The sequence below is a fragment of the Citrus clementina genome, unplaced genomic scaffold (assembly GCF_000493195.1).
Source record: "Citrus clementina cultivar Clemenules unplaced genomic scaffold, Citrus_clementina_v1.0 scaffold_5, whole genome shotgun sequence".
NCBI lineage: Eukaryota > Viridiplantae > Streptophyta > Magnoliopsida > Sapindales > Rutaceae > Citrus > Citrus x clementina.
Window position 1 is genome coordinate 30296497 of NW_006262201.1, and position 19440 is coordinate 30315936.

At 36.5% G+C, this 19440-nt stretch overlaps 1 protein-coding gene across 1 annotated transcript; it reads right to left on the reverse strand.

Annotated features, from left to right (window-relative positions):
• Nucleotides 1-12687: 12687 nt before the first annotated feature.
• LOC18042950 (probable disease resistance protein At4g27220) lies at nucleotides 12688-19440 on the reverse strand. The gene is made up of 4 exons (XM_006432949.2): nucleotides 17116-19440; nucleotides 16105-16224; nucleotides 15166-15603; nucleotides 12688-14895 (listed from the first exon to the last, which is right to left on the reverse strand). Exons 1-4 carry the CDS (start codon nucleotides 19438-19440, stop codon nucleotides 12688-12690), a joined length of 5091 nt encoding a protein of 1696 aa, XP_006433012.2.

Sequence of the window (19440 nt, forward strand, 5' to 3'; positions counted from 1 at the left end):
GCCTGTGAAAGATGAATACCATTATGAAGCTTGGAGACTTCAATGCCTAAGAAATAGCTAAGTTCCCCAAGATCTTTCAATGCAAAAGTGTGCTGCATATCTTGAATTACTTGTTGAACTCTAGCTGAGTTAGAACCAGTGATGATGATATCATCAACATATACCAATACTAGGAGTAAGTGACCATTCTCTCTTTTGTAAAAAAGAGAATTATCTGACTTTGAATTCTGGAAATTCCACTGAGAAGTCATGGTTGTTCTGAATCTGGCAAACCAAGCTCTTGGAGCCTGCTTTAATCCATAGATAGCTTTCCTGAGTTTGCATATGTGCTGAGGCTTTTGAGAATTAACAAAACCCTCTGGCTGTGCCATATAAACTTCCTCATCAAGAATTCCATTTAGAAATGCATTGTTCACATCGATCTATCTGAGGATCCAATTGTTCATGACTGCAATGCTCAAAACAACTCTGACAGTAGAAGCTTTAACCACTGGGCTGAAGGTCTCAGTGTAATCAATACCATGGACTTGATTAAACCCTTTTGCAACCAGTCGTGCTTTGTGCTTCAAAATGGACCCATCAGGATTATATTTTATTCTGAATACCCATTTATTGCCCACCACTTTGACAGGGGCTTTAGGTAACACCAACTCCCAGGTATGATTAGCTTGGAGAGCCTGAAACTCTTCTTGCATGGCTTTTAACCATTTCGGATCAGTGAGAGCTTGAGAAACAGATGTAGGTTCAGAGGGTTGAGCTAGAAGTGCTAAGAGATAAGCTTTTGGTTTAAAAATGCCATTTTTAGATCTTGTGACCATGGAGTGGCCAACAGAGGATGATGCAGGAAGAATGTGAGGTGGTGAATTTCTTAAGGTATGATTTGAAGAATGGGGGGGAGGATCTGAAGTATGATTTGAAGTATTTGTGGTAGAATCTGATAACATAGATGAGTGTTGAGAAAATACCTGAGGAGATGGTAAGACTGGAGCTGCAGAGTCATATGTTGAAGTAGCTGCTAAAGGAGTTTGAAGATGAACAACAGAAGAATTTGCAGAGTCTGACTGAAAGACAGAATCTGTTTGAGAAGACATAGAGACTGAGGAAAAATCAAGACCAGGAACATAAGGAAATGATTTTTCATCAAAGACTACATGATTAGAAATGTATGTCCTCCCAGATGAATGCAGACACAAATAGCCTTTATGGTTAGTACTGTACCCAAGAAAAATACACCTGCCAGTTCTGAATTCAAGTTTGTGTCTGTTGTAAGGTCTTAGGTATGGAAAACATGCACAACCAAAAATTCTAAGAGTAGAATAATCTGGTTTTTGGTGAAAAAGCTTTTGATAAGGTGAAATATTGTTCAAGACTGGTGTGGGAAGTCTGTTTATTAGGTAAACAGCAGTTTGGAAGGCATTCCACCAGAATTTTAAAGGAAGATGTGCTTGGGCTAGCAAGGTAAGGCCAATATCAACAATATGTCTATGTTTTCTTTCAATCTTCCCATTTTGATGATAAATATGAGGGCAAGGATGCCTAAAATGAATCCCTGAGGTACTGAGTAAAGAAGAAAATGATCTAAATTCCCCACCCCAGTCAGTCTGAACCACTTTGATACTCTTTTGGAGCTGTTTTTCAATGAAGGTTTTGAACTTGGCAAAAACTGTGAGAGCATCAGACTTTGAGCTTAATGGAAAGATCCAAGTGAAACGGCTAAAATCATCTAAGATGGACAGGTAATAGACATAACCTTGAGTGGAAGTGACATGGGAAGGACCCCAAAGATCTGCATAAAGCAGTTGTAATGGTTCTATAGTTTTAGTTTGGACAGAATTAAAATGCAACATATGATTCTTTCCAAATTGACAAGCATCACAGAATTGTAAGTTCTGAATTTTATTGAAACTGCCAAACTGGGTACATGTACTGAGGATTGTTTTTAAAATATGAGCAGCAGGGTGCCCTAATCTTCTATGAAGAAGATTTACATCAGCAGCTTTTGTAGCTATAGCAGACAAACAAGAACTTTTATTTTCCTGAGGAAGACAAGCAAAAAGAGAATGAAACTGATTCTGATTAAAAGGAATTGTATTGACAGCAGCAGACTGAGAATGAGAGGTTGGACTTTGAACTTTATAGAGACCCCCTTTAGCAACTCCTTCAAGCAATATGATCCCTGTGCTCCTGGCCTTAACAAAACAACAGGTGCCAACAAATTCAAGAGTAACATTATTGTCAGCAAGCAACTTAGAAACACTAAGTAAGTTCTTAGTGATTTTAGGGACATGTAAAACATGATTAAGAAGTAATAATTCAGGAGTGTTTGTAGTAAGCTTCACTGATCCAACATGATTAATAAGCAAAGCATTTCCATCACCAACATATAGCTGTTCATTACCAACATACACTTTAGGATTAACAAGATTACCTAGATCATTTGTGATATGGTTGGTTGCTTCACTGTCAATATACCAAGAGGGATCTTCAGCAACCTCAGGATTGGCAGCACAAGTTGCTGGAGGTGATGGTCCTGAGGTACTAGGCACACCATTTGGAAAATTTCCAGAGTAATATGGAGATGAGTTATGAGCAAAGCTAGGAGTTGGAATTCCATGAAAGTATCCAGGAGCAAGCATATTGAAACCAGATGTGTAATTATAAGGAGTATACCCAGGAAGAAAACCAGGATCTGAGTAAGCCATATTGGCTTGATAAGGAACTCCTCTGGGCATATAACCATTTCCAAAATTATGTCCAGAAAAATTTGGCCCTCTGCTAAAATTATTAAAAGGCCTGTTACCAAATTGTCCTCTAAAATTCCCTCTGCCAAAATTCTTCTGAGGAACAAATGAAGGATTGAACCTATTTTTGCATCTATTTGCTCCATGACCAGGAATGAAGCATATTTGACAAACAAGATCAGAAAAATTTCTTCCACCAGCAAACTTAGATCCTCCATTATTGTTAAAACCTCCATTATAACCACCAAAACTTGAACTATTATTATCATTTCCAAAATTACCTCCAGAATTCTTCTGAAATCCATTATTATTTTTGCCAGAATATGATCCTTTTTTAGCTACATTTGCAGCCATATGATGTATGATATCATTAGCAATTTTGCCTTTCTTTTGATCGATTCTAGTTTCATGATTCAGAAGTAGTGAGTACAAATCATCTAGAGTAATAGTTCCTTCTCTAGCTAAAACTGCTGTTATCAAAGACTCATAATCAGAAGAATCGAGACCAGTCAACACATGCATAATAAAATCACCTAGCTCAACTGGTTTCCCTGCTAAGGCTAAAGTATCTGCTATACGTTTGATTTTAGAAAAATATTCAGCCATAGTCATAGATCCTTTTTTAATTGTCTGGATCTGCATTCTAAGAGTTTGAATTCGTGCTTGAGACTGAGAAATGAACATACAGTTAAGTGATTCCCAGAGTTGCTTTGAAGTTGCACAATCAATCACAGTTGATAGTAAGCTCTGCTGAATGGACGACATCATCCAACTCAAGAGGAGTTGATCTGTCTTCATCCAAGCAATAAACTCAGGGTTTGCTGATCGTGATTCATCAGAGGTTGAAGCTTCACCAATGCTAGGAAACAAGATAAACTTCTCTGGACATTTCAGATCGCCATTAATAAAACCTTCTAAACCATTTCCTTTAATCGAAGCCAGAACTTGTGTTCTCCACAGAATAAAATTGTTTTGATCTAACTTGATTGGTGTGACAAAGCTATAGGACGAATTTGATTGAGTGATGCTTGCCATTGTTGGCTCTGACACCATGAAAGAAAACAGAGTTTGTGTTTGGTAAACGAGAAAGTTAAAATGAAGGAGAAAGAAAATGTTGATAAACTGGAAACTGTATTCTTATTATTAATTAATCAACGTATTTACACACTTATATAACAAGTATCAATTCTTTGTTAACTTGGTTGTTACACATGCACGTAGTAGCTCTTGTAACCAAAATAACAGATAGAGCCACGTCAGCTAGCTTGCTATAACAAACTGAGCCAAGGAGCTAATCTGTTACAGTACAACACACATTAACAATCATGTGCTCACTTCCTCTGTTTCATCACAATTAATCAGATTCACTAACAATTAACAATATCAAATTCAAGTGACAATCAATAAAAACTGAAGCCAATATATACACAAAACTAAAACAATGAAATTGTTACAGTTTGACAAAATAAAAAATTATACAAATTAAACAAACTGAAAAAAAAGAAAAAAAGAAATTGTACATTTCAATCAATATCTCTTAATTAATAGTTAGTAAATTAACGAATATGTACCTTTTGTTTTAAGACTTCTTTTGTATGGCTTATTGAGGTCACACTCCCAAGTCCAATGTCCTTTAGGCTTTATCAACGCAGTTCAACGTTATTTTGTCCAATTTGTTCAATTCTCCTCCACAGAAATCTTCACAATGGGCCTGGGGCAACCATCCATCACTAATCTTTCCAAAGATGGGAATTTGAAGGCATAATTGCCATAGCAGAAGCTTGTCAGAAATTTTAAGTCTAAAACACACGTACATTCATTCAGATTAAAATTGGAGTTATACATCTGAAAGCTAAAAGCACAGAAACAGAACAACTAGTAACACAGAAACAGAACCTCAGATACAAGAAGTGGAACACTGAACAATTGACTAGTTAGGAAGCAAACTGACATTGAGAGATTAAACACAAGTGAAGTGACTACAACAATCTAGGGTAGGAAAAAGTTAAAAAATAAATAAAAAGAAAATTAAAAGCCAACAACAGCAGGACAAATATAGGGATGGCAATGGGGCAGATATGGGTTGGATCTACTCTGCTCCAGATCCAAATCCATAATAAAAATCAAGATCCGTATCTGCTCCAGATCCGTCATGAATCCATATTTTTCGCTCCATATCCATATCCAAAAAAGAAATAAATATCTATATCTGCTCCAAATCCAAAAAAAAAATTAAAATTCAAATTTGCTCTAGATCCGTCATGAATTCTAAAATTCAGTAATAAAAAAGTAATAATTTTTTAGATTGAAAATTGAAGGGTAAAATGTATTGATAATAAATAAATTATATAATTTTTCTCAAAAATATAATAAATATTGTAGCTTATACTTTTACACCAAAACAACAAATAAGAAAGATAATAAAATATCATTCCGAAGTAATTGCAGGAGTAAGATCAATCTAATATTCTATTGTCTCCTTCATCATTCTAATATCCACGATACACCTACCCTCATTCCTACAACATTAGATAATGATATATAAATTAAATATGATTTATATTTAGTCCTTTATTATTTTTATTATGACCATATTTGACTAAATATATGAATAACTATATTCCTTAAAAATTATTTGGCCAATATAATAAAATAAATTGCCAGGTTATATTACTTGGCTTGCAATTTGAATATTGCATGTACATGCTTTGGGGCTGGCTGACCTTTAAATTTACAAAACTAACCTTTAAGTTTTAAGAGTTTAATGCATGGTAAATACTACTAATATGTTATGAATAAAATTTATTATCATTATAATTTCACAATTGTTAAGAAACTTTTAAAATAAAATAAAATTAAAAGATGAGTGGATATGGATATGGATTTAGATATTAAGATAGATCCAGATCTGCTCCAGATCCGTCTTAGATCCGCACATCGATATCCAAATCCGATCCAAATCCATTTTAAACCGATCCAAATCCGATCCGATTGGATTTGGATCACGTGGATCTTGGATCAGATCCAATCCATTGCCATCCCTAGACAAATAGATAGGCAGCAGAGCAACTCTAAATAACAAGCTGGAGATCAAAGGATGCCAAGTGCTGTTGAGATTAAAAGATTGAAAGTTCAAAAGAATTTATGGCAGACACTGAGAAACAAACAGCGCAATAGTGAGCACAATGAACAGGAGCGAATTGTAATTGAGGTCAAATGATGTAAACAAGGGAAGGACTTTGTTGATTGTAATGAATGAATGATACTAAACGATGATGGTTTTTGCCAAAAGCTTTAAGAATGACATTCCACAAATTCAAGAAGTCAATAAAGCAACGAAAGTTGAAAGTGACCCATTTTATTTTGATGTGTTGTGCTATAATTGCATATCTCTAGGTGCTGGAGCTGCTGAAAGCTTCTGATCGCAGAAGCTGAAAATAATATTTAAATTTTTGAATCAATCGTGTAAGACTTTGAAAACGAGAAAACATATCTGGAAGTTGATTATCCCAAATCTTTTCAACATTAATTTTGTACAGTTCCATGTTGGGCAAGAGAAGCAGAAAATAAAGTGGATAAATTGCTTCTCATGAAAGTGCTCTACACAATCTTGCTTTGGGAGTACCAAGTACCTTCTCTGTTTGGCATTTCACATTCAGTATTTGTAAATGTGGAAAGACAATCTATTGAGTCTGAGAATTTTTTTATTTTAACCAAATGTATTAATATTAATCAACGTTGTTAGAACTCATAACCTGTTATATCAACTTTAGAACCATAAACTTAGATATCTAAGTCTATAACATGATTGATCTACTTCAAGCCCGAAGTTTTTTTTTTTTAATTTTTTTGGGAAAAAATAGATATTTTTTAATAGTTAATAAAGGAATAAATTTTTAATTTTTTCGGTAACCTTTAGATTGGACCTTAGTCATAAATTGGTTCATTTAAAATAAAAAAGACTAATGTACTTAGAAAATAAAAATAAAAATAATTCTTTTGCAAGTAACATCATATATGAGATATTATCCAGTTCAAGATCTTGGACTCTCTTAAAAGTCCAAAAAAGTTGTTACTGTCAGCAGATTCTTCTCTTAGAATATAGGACCTATCTAGTTTACTCATTCAAACTAATTCAAATGTAAAGTATATCGTTCTGTTATCTTATCTCTTTAAAATAGGCAAAGTAGTTATGTATATTGCTGTATATAAAGTCTTACAATCAATGGAAAAATGTATATAAAGTCTATTATGGTATCAGAGCATTAAAGCTCTCCATTTTTCTTTTCTCTTCTCCCTCTTTCTACTGATTTTTTTCGATGGCAAGCAATCATTCCAACACTGCTATCTGAAACACCAATGATCCCAACAACACTCTCATTACGATCAATGTCGCAGCTCAAGCTCCTCTCAAATTAACTACCACCAATTACCTATCTTGGAAGTTACAGTTCCAAACACTTTTTGTTGGCTATGATCTCCTCGGATATATAGATGGCTCTAAACCATGTCCTTCTGCAACTGTAACAGCCAACAACACCACACCCCCAAATCCTGCATATACTTTCTGGATTCGACAAGACCAATTGATTTTAAATGCAATCATTGGATCAATCTCTCCCTCTATAATCCCGTTTATTGCTACTACCAAAACATCACAAGAAGCTTGGACCACACTTGCCAACACATATGCCAAACCCTCACGTGGTCGAATCAAGCAAGTCAAAAATCAAATCAAACAAATGACTAAAGGACCTGAATCAATTACTGAATTTCTGCAAAATGTGAAGGCAAGAGCTGATGAGTTGGCTCTACTTGGGTCACCATTTGATAATGATGACCTCACCGATAAGATCCTAAAGACACTTGGTGATGACTACAAAGAGTTAGTCAGAGCTGTTCAAGCACGAGATACTCCGATCTCCTTTGAAGAACTCCATGAAAAACTCCTCAACTTTGAAGCCACACTCAACATCACCAAACCACAAATTGTCTTTCCCATCACTGCTCATGTTTCAACTCGCACCAATAACAACTGGCGCAATAGCAACAACTATGCCAACCAAAGTTCAACCAACACCAATCGGAATCCAGGACAATCTCAAAACAACAGTTTGAATTGACAGCAACGTCCCTACCTTGGCTTTTGCCAACTCTGCAGGATTCAAGGACACACGGCCAAAAAGTGTCCATCTTACAAGTTGCAACCAATCCAACCTACCAACACCAGCACAACCACTCTATGGCAGCCCAAAGCCAATTATGCAGCAGCAACACACAACAGTCAAAATTGGCTTCTTGACAGTGGTGCATCTCACCACGTCACATCAGACCTGCAGAACCTTTCTTTGCACAATCCATATGACGGACACGATGACATGATGATTGGGGATGGCACTGAGTTACAGATAACTCACATTGGTTCCACCACTCTTACCTCTCCTTATAAAAATTTTAAACTAAATAATGTTCTCTGTGTACCAAGCATGAAACGAAATCTTATTTCAATTCATCAATTTTGCAATACCAATAATGCTGCTATTGAGTTCTTACCTCATACTTTTTCTGTGAAGGATCTCAGCACAGGGAACACACTGTTGAGGGGCAAAACTAAAGATGGCGTATATGAGTGGCCACTTTCCAGTCCCATTCTTGCCTTTTCCAGTATCAGAACTACTTCTCATGATTGGCATCATAGGCTAGGACACCCATCTGCTTCTATTCTTAAGCAAATTATCTTTTCCAATAAATTGAGTTTAACATCTTCTTCTTTTGATTGTCATGCGTGTCTAACAAATAAAAGTCACAAGTTGTCCTTTTCACAGTCAACAATAAAATCGTCCCATCCTCTTGAAGTCATTTACAGTGATGTTTGGACATCGCCTGTGGTTTCCATTGATAATTATAAATATTATGTCATATTTGTGGATCAATATACAAGGTACATATGGTTTTATCCACTAAAACATAAATCTGACTTGAAAGAAATATTTATCAAGTTCAAAGCCATTGTTGAAAAGCACTTTGATCATTCTATCAAAATATTATATTCTGATAATGGTGGTGAATTTATGGCTCTAACCAATTTCCTATCCATGAATGGCATAGCTCATCTTACCACTCCACCACACACTCCTGAACACAACAGCATGTTCGAACGAAGACATCTACACATTGTAGAAACTGGTTTGGCACTCTTAACCCATGCCTCTATTCCATTATCTTATTGGACACATGCTTTTGCAACAGCTGTTTACTTGATAAATAGGATGCCAACACCAACTATACACCTTCAAACCCCATACGAAAAACTTTTTAAATCGCCACCCAATTATACCAAACTTAAGATATTTGGATGCCTCTGCTATCCATGGTTAAAACCATATAACTCTCACAAGCTAGAGTCCAACTCTAAACCATGTGTGTTCTTAGGTTATTCGAATACTCAAAGTGCATATTTCTGTCTTGATCCCAACACTTCAAGAGTCTATGTGTCTAGACATGTAAAGTTTGTCGAAAATGTTTATCCTTTTAAGCATCTTAAACCAGAAGAGTCCAAAACTCACTCCAATACCATTGCTACGTGGTTTCCTTCCCCGATACAAATACCAACATCTTTTCCACCGTCACTCAATACGCTATCTACCATGGAAGACCCTCATCAACTTTCTTGTGCAAATCCTGAGACACCAACTCTCTCCACAACTACCACCACAAACCTACCCTCTCATACCATGACCACACGAGCCAAAAACAACATCCACAAACCTCTTCGAAAAATGAATCTCCATGCTCATCTAGCCAAATTTGACGAAATTGAACCAACCACAGTCAATCAAGCTCTCAAAGAGCCCAAATGGCACTAAGCCATGTCAGATGAGTTTAATGCTTTAGTGACAAATGGAACCTAGAAATTGGTCCTTCCATCTCCACATTACAATCTTGTTGGATGTAAATGGATTTATAGAATCAAAAGAAAGTCTGATGGTTCTGTTGACAGGTACAAAGCCCGTTTGGTTGCAAAAGGATTTCATCAGAGACCAGGAGTTGATTTTCATGACACCTTCAGTCCTGTAGTAAAACCAACTACAGTATGAATTGTCTTAAGCATTGCTGTTAGTCAAGGCTGGCCACTGCAACAACTAGATGTGAATAATGCCTTTCTTCAAGGGCGTTTGTATGAAGATGTGTATATGGTGCAGCCTCGAGGATTCATTGACAACGACAAGTCAAATTATGTCTGCAAACTCAGGAAAGCCATCTATGGACTAAAACAGGCTCCGCGGGCGTGGTATCATGAACTTAAAACTTTTCTCTTACAGTTTGGGTTAAAAAATTCCTTTGCGGATACCTCTCTTTTTGTATTTAATGATGGCCATTGTGTTCTTTATCTTATTGTATATGTGGATGATTTAATCCTCACGGGTGATAAGCCTAACAAGATTACTGAGTTTGTAGCCATCCTTGCCAAGAAGTTCTCACTCAAAGATCTTGGATCGTTATCATACTTCTTGGGCATTGAGATAGTTCCAAATTCAAAGGGCCTAATCATGTCGCAACGACGATATATACTGGAGTTACTAGAAAAGACGAAAATGCTAGAAGCAAAACCGGTACTCACACCTCTCCCAACCAATGCACAGTTATGTCTGCACCATGGTACCACATTACCGGATGCTACTGAATACAGAACCGTGGTTGGCAGTCTTCAATATCTCCTCATCAGCCGACCCGACATTGCTTTTATTGTTAATCGCCTATCACAATACATGCACCGACCGACTACAGACCACTGGACATATGTTAAAAGGTTGATGCGCTACTTATTAGGTACTATTAATGATGGTATCCAACTATATTGCAACACTGGTTTTGATTTGCATGCATTTGCTGATGCGGATTGGGGAGGAAACAAGGATGATTTTTCATCTACAGGAGCCTATATAATCTATCTTGGTCGTAATCCTATATCTTGGAGCTCCAAGAAACAAAGAACTGTGGCCAGATCCAGCACTGAGGCCGAATACAGATAAGTTGCAAACACCGTTGCTGAAGTGAATTGGATATGTTCTTTATTGACGGATTTGCACATTAAGGTGTCTTCTTGCCCTGTTATTTATTGTGACAACATAGGAGCAACGAAACTCTGTTCAAATCCAGTGTTTCATTCAAGAATGAAACATGTCGCAATCGATTTTCATTTCATTAGGGAGCAGGTTCAAAGTGGTGCCATTCGAGTAGCACATGTTTCGTCGGCTGGCCAGTTGGCAGATGCTCTTACCAAAGCCCTGCCAAGACCACGATTTCTTCAACTCAAGGACAAGATTGGACTGCTCTCCCGAGGTCCATCTTGAGGGGGCATGTCAGCAGATTCTTCTCTTAGAATATAGGACCTATCTAGTTTACTCATTCAAACTAATTCAAATGTAAAGTATATCGTTCTGTTATCTTATCTCTTTAAAATAGGCAAAGTAGTTATGTATATTGCTGTATATAAAGTCTTACAATCAATGGAAAAATGTGCAGTTCATTCTCTCAAAATCCTTTACTCTATTAGTTACAACATATGGTGTATGAGTGTGGTGTAATAGTTTTCTCAAACTTTAAGAAAGTTTAGAATCTCGAACTAGATGAGCACTCCATCATGCATGCTCCAGTAAATTCCTATCAACAGATCTTTTTATTTTGAGTCTGTATCATAAGGATTGTATTTAATCAAATGCAAAATAATATAACATCTAATAATTTTTTTTAATTTTTAGTTCATACTTATAATAATAATGTTCGCATTTAATAGGTGAAAGAAATATATTAGTTTTTAAGTGTTAAATTTTAACTCTTATATTCTAAATCATAATTTATAAAAAAAAAAAAATCGCTGGAAAAAAATTAATCTTTTTTCAAAAAATATATGTGCAATGGGTATCATTTATGTACGTTGAAGCTACTCCAATGAATTTCACTACTAAAGTATTAAATTATCTTCATAAAAAAATTGCATGATTACAATGATTATAAGCTGATTTAATGGCTAGTTTCATCGTTATAACAACCGAAACACTCCGGCATTCCAATGTATTTTAACTCAAGGCACGCACACGCAAGCATGATTATTGATTCGCACATGCATCTTTGATTAATTAACTAAAATATGGTACTTGAAAAGTCTTTGGGGGTGCCTGAAATAAACAAGTGAAAGAGCTTTACCATTGGTTATCACAATGTCATATGGTAAGGAAACAAAACCGTACGCTAATGCAGCGCGACATTATTGAAATTTTAAACTTCCCTATCATTTAATAGAGTCATCGACATTACCTTATACAATCAACTCATCACCTCAATACATAATTTTTAAACAGCAGCAATTTGCCTACTCTGTATTTTTTAATATATAATTTCTTTGTACGAGATACTAAACGACAGTTAGTTGGGTTGGTTGGTTGAGCAACCGTTGAATATGTAAACCCAACTTTAGTTACACTCGCACATGCTACCAAATAAAACATCGGATATTTTTAAGATGCATTCATTAGAAAAATATTTTAGAATCTTTACTGACTTCCCTGCATGCGGTAAACAGTTAGAAATGTTTATTGAGTGTTTGGCAAGTGAGAAAGTTAAACAAAAGCTAAGAAAACAAAGGAAAGAATTATGAATGTTCTGGAATCATTATTCAATGAATCTGAACTTAATACAGAATGAGATACAATGCTACTTGCATACTCAGCTGAATTAACAGCTCATTGTTGTAACAAACTACTGATTAACAATAGCTAATTAAAACAGATTAAGCTAGTCTTCACGTGTGCTTGTAACTATGTAACCACCAGGTGCCAGCTGGACATTCAGATCATCAACTTTCAACCGTATGCTATTATTCTTGCTGTAATCCTCTGCTTTATCTCCTGCTTTTCCTATTGTACAGCAAGCATGATGAGCTTCCTTAACATAAACCAAGCTGAGGACCAACCACACGGCCACACCAGTATGTCTCGAGAATCTTTACTGCCTTCTCACGGATCCCATTGTTGTCATGACTTTTCAGACCTTCAATCTTTTTGAATCCCTCATCCTCCTCCACCAACCGAGCATATTGATTAACATCTCCAATGGTACTACCCGTGTTCTTTTCAGCTTCCCCGACTTTCAAAATGTTCTCTAATCCTTCTAAGCAAACAGTGACGATCTTTGGATCAACGCATAGAAGGAGATCACACAATGGTTTTATACACCCCTCTCTCACGAGGTACTTGATTTGCTCATGAGTGCCACGAACGGTGGCATTTGCAATTGCCAATGCAGCCTCCTTCTTTATATCAAATTCAGCATCTTGAAGCACATTGACAAGGGGAACAATTAAGCCAGCATCAATTACCGCCTGAATCTGTTCCCTGTTTCCAGCTGTAATATTTGAAATAGTCCAGCAGGCTACCTTCTTGATGCTCTTTTTATGATTATGGATCAACAGGGCCAAAAGGCACGGCACTGCACCATGGTTAATTATACACTGAGTCTGGAAATCATCTCCCATCACAATATTTCCGACAGTCCACAGGGCAGGAGTGAGCACTGAGGGTGATGGATGACCAAGGAGCTCAACAAGTCGTCGACAGACACCTGCCTCGATCACAACTTGAATTTTGTCATTGGTACCATAAGAAAGATAGGAGAGTGTCCAACAGGCGTCACTCAAGACCTCTTCATCATCTAAATGAATAAGCTGTGCAAGTGCAGGAAGAGCTGGCCTTACCTGATCAAATGGTGGCTGTGGCTTGCCCTTACATAATTTAGACAATGTCCATGTGGCAATTCTTAACATTGAAAGCTTAGCGTGCTCATTTAATTGTGCCAGCAATGGAATCAAAGCTTCTTCACGAAGCACAAGATTACGGCATCCAGGTGAGTCGGCAGCCACATTTCCCAATGCCCAAACAGCCTGCTCACGGACATCATCACTTGGAGAAGCAAGTAGCTTCACAAATATTGGAACAGCACCATGGTCAATCACCACATTAGTGTTCATCGAAGTTCCAGAAGCAATGTTTGTAAGAGCCCAGGCAGCCTCATATTGAAGTTGCGGATAATCTTCCCTCATAAGGAACTCAACAAAGCGCGGGACAACGCCAGCTTGTATGACATCCTCAATTCGTGGACTCCTCTCAATCGAAAGTAGTATTCGGAACTGAGTAGTTGCTTCCAGCTGCAAGCTATTGTCATCTGACCAAACCCCAGCAACCATCGCGGGCAAAATTTCCAACTTAGTCTGAAGATTAAGACTGGGGCGAGGAGCAGAAGGAAGAAACCGCTGGGATTGGAGATCGTCTCGTCGCTTCTTGATGAAGCTTTCCCTTTTAAGATTTACCTGTTGTATGGTTTTATTAAGGTCGTCCTCCCATGCCCAACGTTCTCTATCCCAAGTCTTCAGCTGCACTTTGTGTAACATGGGTGCGCTTAATTCTCCTCTTGAGAAAATCATCATATTGTGACAATCATCCACCACTAATATTTCCAAATATGGGAATTTGATGGCACAACTGCCAGAGCAAAAGCTTGTCAGACTTTTCAAATAAGAAAGCGTCAACTTCTTCAATTCGTTGAAAACAATAATCTCATCTTTTGCTGCATCATCATCATCTGCCACAATTTCTGTTATCATATTGCATCCACTTATTTTCATTTCTCTGAGTCTCACCAGAGTCTTTGCTGCTGAGGATGTTAATACATTTTTCAATTCTTTGCAATACGATACCACCAAAGTTGTTAGATTTTGAAAGGATGACGAAGATGGCACAAGATTAATCAAATGGCTGCACTCGGATATCTTCAGCTGTTCCAAATTGTCCGCAATGGGGGACTCTTGTTTCAAGAAGTGCTTCAAATCATAACACTTGTTTACTTCTCTTACGATTACCGTCATCCCATTTTCAACCGTTTCTTTTGCCTCCCAACCATAACTTCCTCCTCCTATACAGAGAACTTTGATGGTGTGAAATCTCCGAAGGAAATCATCAAGTGAGAAAATAGTAGTCGACTCATCACCAAACTCAGCTTCAAGACATTTAAGTTTGCAAAGCAAGTCCTCTGGAAACAGACTATTATTTGTTGCTATGTGCTTCGCATCAGCTCTCAATTCTTCCAAATTGGGGAATAACTGGGTGATCAATCATAACCCAAAAATAAAAAAATAAAATGCATGGATTATTTGATATATTTATATCAAAGAAATTTAACAAAATAGAAGAGAATGAATTTGAACTTAATTATCACTAGCTAATACAAAATATTTATCCAATAAATTTTAACCTTTTAGAAAATAATAACTTTTTATTCGTAAAAAATTAACCAAGTCGTGAAGGCAATGGAAATATAACTTTAAGCTCTACAAGAATTGAAAAATTGATTATATAATTCCTTTATGTACCTTTTCTGCCAAGTCACTAGTAGTTCTTTTATGGCTCACCATGAATTCAGGACATCTAGATATCCATAACTTTCTCAAGGATGGAAATGTAATAATATGTACATCTCTTGTGCAGAAGCGTGTGAGTTTTTCAAGATCATGCAGCTTTAAATATTGTAATTGAGGAAACATTACAATATTATTATTCCATTTTTCTTGGTCCACGATTATTATCTCTTCCAAGACAGGGCAACCCCATATCTCAAGGTGCTGCAGTCGAACAAAGATGCTATTGCTAAGGATAGAAGATGAAAATAGACATCTTAAATTCCTACACTTGTATAGGGTCAAGTGTATTAAGTTCTGAACACCACAAGATAGGGCTGAAACTTGGTTTTGACAAATCCTCTCAACATTTATTGAACGCAACTCCAACTTCTCCAACTTTGGTAACGCAACCTACTCGATCAAAATAATTTCTTGTTAACTACAAGTAATAATCATTTCTGCAGATGGACAAATCAATAAACTTATTAATCTCTTTCTCATGTTATAGTTCTCTTGAGTCTTTCATACAAACAAGCACTAATCAAGTTTTCAAATTATTCGTTGCTAATTTACATATATTCTAAGGACACATATTAAAGAAAATAACAAGCTATAGATGTGAATCAATAATCATTAGTCAATAAATTTTTCTATTTAGTTATTACAACATACTTAGTAATTTCTAGCAGATGTTTTATTATTATCACTAATTCAATTCGTGTGTCTACAGTACCTTTTCTTTCCTCTGAGAACGTATTTGCTACACGCTACAACACTTGTGGGATGAAAAATTTTGAATAATATATAATTATTAATTACTCTTGCATATTTTCTAACAAACGAGAATAACAAAGAACAAAAATACAAAAATCATAGAGAATTAATAAGACTATTGGGTTAATAATAACCTACCTTCTCAATGAAAAGTGATTTAGCAATACTGATATCGTCCTCTAAAATGATTTCGGTCGACGGAATATCATATGACGACTTCTCTGGTCTCTGTTGACATTGAAGCCATCTTGAGTTTAGCTTATAAACTTAATTATGAGCGATCTTAATGCATATTGACATAAGATATTCAAAAATTAGTACAATTTAGTTTAGCACCAGATCCAAATCTGATATGTTAGATTTGATAATCAATAAATTTTTTAATAAAAAATTTAATTGAGTTAATTTGACCAAAATATGAACAATTAAACTTGTGCATTAAGTAAATAGTGAATATTCTCTAAATATGATCATTATAAGAGTGCCGAAAATATAGGAAGATTAATTTCACTTTTTTTTTATATGAATATTGCGAATTTTATTGAAAGTAAAGGGAAGAAGAATAATATTACGAAGCATAATGCTCAACATTAAAGATTAATGTTATGTTAGTTGTTACGGTGGTGTGACAGCGAAGCTAAAAGATTAAAATATTAATTAAATTGCAAACATTAAAGATTTCTCCTAAATTGATTATATAAATATGATACCTGAGGAATTTTCGAAGTTAACTTTGATACTGTAGAAATTTCTAGTTTTATTCTAACGTATAAATTAACAGAATGATTTTCATAATAACTATAATTTGCAAAATTTAGGAAGTTTCAATAACCTTCTTACATATATGTCTAATTTATTTCAACAAAATTTCGTAATTTCATAAATTAAGGATAACTTTTTTTTTCTTTTCAACGTCCCAATCAAATGCTTATTGATAAAATGATTTATGACATTTCTTAAACTTAGATCGATGAGAATAAACATTACGATTCAAAGTAGTACATGCCTGTATTTTCTTCCTAACAATTTCAGATAGTTTTGATAAAAGAATAGTTTGCTAGTAATTTTAGGCTAAGGATTAATCTTGATTAGTGGAGTTAAAAATGATGGACATTAATTTTATAAGTTTTATAAATATGCAGGTGTTACGACATTTGTATACGATTTAAGGTTCGGAAATTCATTGACAAAATTCTGGACATCTTGCTCTTGCAGTCCCTCTAATCCAAGGTGTTCAATTCCCTGCAGCTGCACGATCAGCACATCCTTCAAGCAAACCTTGGTATTCAGCTCGATTCTGAAATCTCTACTGTAAATGTTGTACTTCCAATTCCAGAAATATCCGATAAGTATTCTGTACCTTTCCAGCTTCTCGAAGAACAAGCCTCTCGGGAGATTGTTGACATCTTTGATGTGTAAATCCAAAGAGGTCAAATTATGCAAATGCTTCAACTCCTGAAGGCTGGCGTTCTTGACCCCACCCACCTCCACCTCCCATTTATAAAAGCTTCTATCGCCCATAGACAGTTCTTCCAAATGGGATAAATTTGACAAAATATTTGGTGGAATAACTTCTAGTTTCCAACAATCTCTCAAATCAAGCAACTTTAGCCAAGTCAATTGACCTACTTCTACTGGCAAGTGGCTAAAACCACAACCTCTTAAGCAAAGGATTTCTAGTTTCTTCAAGTCTCCTACAACACTTAAACCCAGCAACTTACAGTTACACAAACTCAGTGTTCGAAGGTTTGAGAGGAGACCAAGTGATGAAGGCAGTGGCAGTAGATTCATGTAAGTCAAGTTTACAACTCTGACCTGTATCATCCTCTCGAAAAAGTTGTTTGGAATTGTTAATGATGACGATTCCTGATGATCAGCACGTACAGAAAAAAGTTTTAGCTGAGGATATTCCAGTTGTACTCCATTAGGAAGCACATTAGTCTTGATGTCACGTAAGACGATTGAAGTGTAAAGTTTTACTGCACTTTCGTCTGACCATTCCTTGCAACCGTCAAACAGCTCACCTGTCGCCGTAAACACATTTTTTTCTGCAGATGCAATTGATATCGCAACATCGCGAATAACATCGTGCATAGAAAGGCCTTCATCTAGCAACATACAGGAAGCTTTAAGTTCGTAGACCAACGTACTTACTCGATCTCGTGCTTCTTCCAACTTACTGATACCTTGAAATAAACCCAATCCCACACCGTATCTTAACAATTCATCAATGGATTCCACATAAGCATATCCTATTAGCAAAAAGAGGTTCTTGAGCTCCTCCCCTTCTAATTTGTTGTAGCTCAACTCTATAGCTTTATATGCTGGTTGTATATGTTTGAAGTTCGTTGAGGATGGCCTCCTTAGTTGTTTCAACGCATCCCTCCATTTAAATATACTCGCGCTCCTTAACGCCCTTGCTACCGCCACAATGGAAACAGGCAAACCTGCACATTCCTTCGCCACATCCCTTGCAACGCATTTCAATTCACTACCTTCAACATAATCGCCTGCCATCTTCTTGAATAGACTCCACGCTTCTTCTTCTGCTAAAGCACCAACTACGAAATTTTGTTGAGATTCCATCTTCCATGACAACACCTCTAGACTTCTTGCCGTCAACAGCACTTTACATCCCTTGTCACCATCTCCGTGGGGAATTCCCACCACCTGCAAATCAAGATATTCCCAAATATTATCTAAGATGACAAGGATCCTCTTCTCTTTCTTCAGTCGGCTAAAAAGACGTCTTGCCCTTCCCGATTCGCTCTCCTCACGAATTGTTAGACCTAATTTATCTGCCATTTCTCCTTGAATCTTTCTTATGTCTGGGCTCTGGGACACCTCGGAAAAAACCACAAGATCAAAGAGCTTGTCATTTTTGGCTTTTCTTGCAACTTGTTTCGCCAGCATCGTCTTTCCAATGCCGCCCATTCCCCAAATCCCGAGCATGTTGATATCGGGATTTCTCAATGCACCGAGAATATCATTGAGAGTGGACATTCTTGATTCAAAGTCCTCGTAGCCTTTGTTGGACATAAGCAATGTATCCTCAGGAATGATACTGTGGGAAATTCTTTCAAATCTCCCATCTTCCCGGAGCTTGACTATAGCGTCCAGCTGCCTCACTGCTTCCTTGCTAAGTCTACTGCGCATCTTCAAATTAGGACAATAACCCTTGAAACTATGCTTATTTTCTGTAGCTTCATCACCTACAAATTTCTTTGCCTCAACAATGGCCTTGTTTGCGCTTGCAAGCCAATTCTGAACGTTCTGTTCAATCTCTTCACCTTTTCTTTCTGCATCATTAACCGCGTTCTCCATACTCACGATATCACCCTCCAGCTTCTCAACTTGATTATTGAGATTCTTAAAGTTTCTAGTGTAGTCGCGCACATAACCAAATTGGCGTTCTATGGAAGGAGCCAAGCACTTTGCAACTTCTATAACAACAGAAACTATGATTTCCACCAT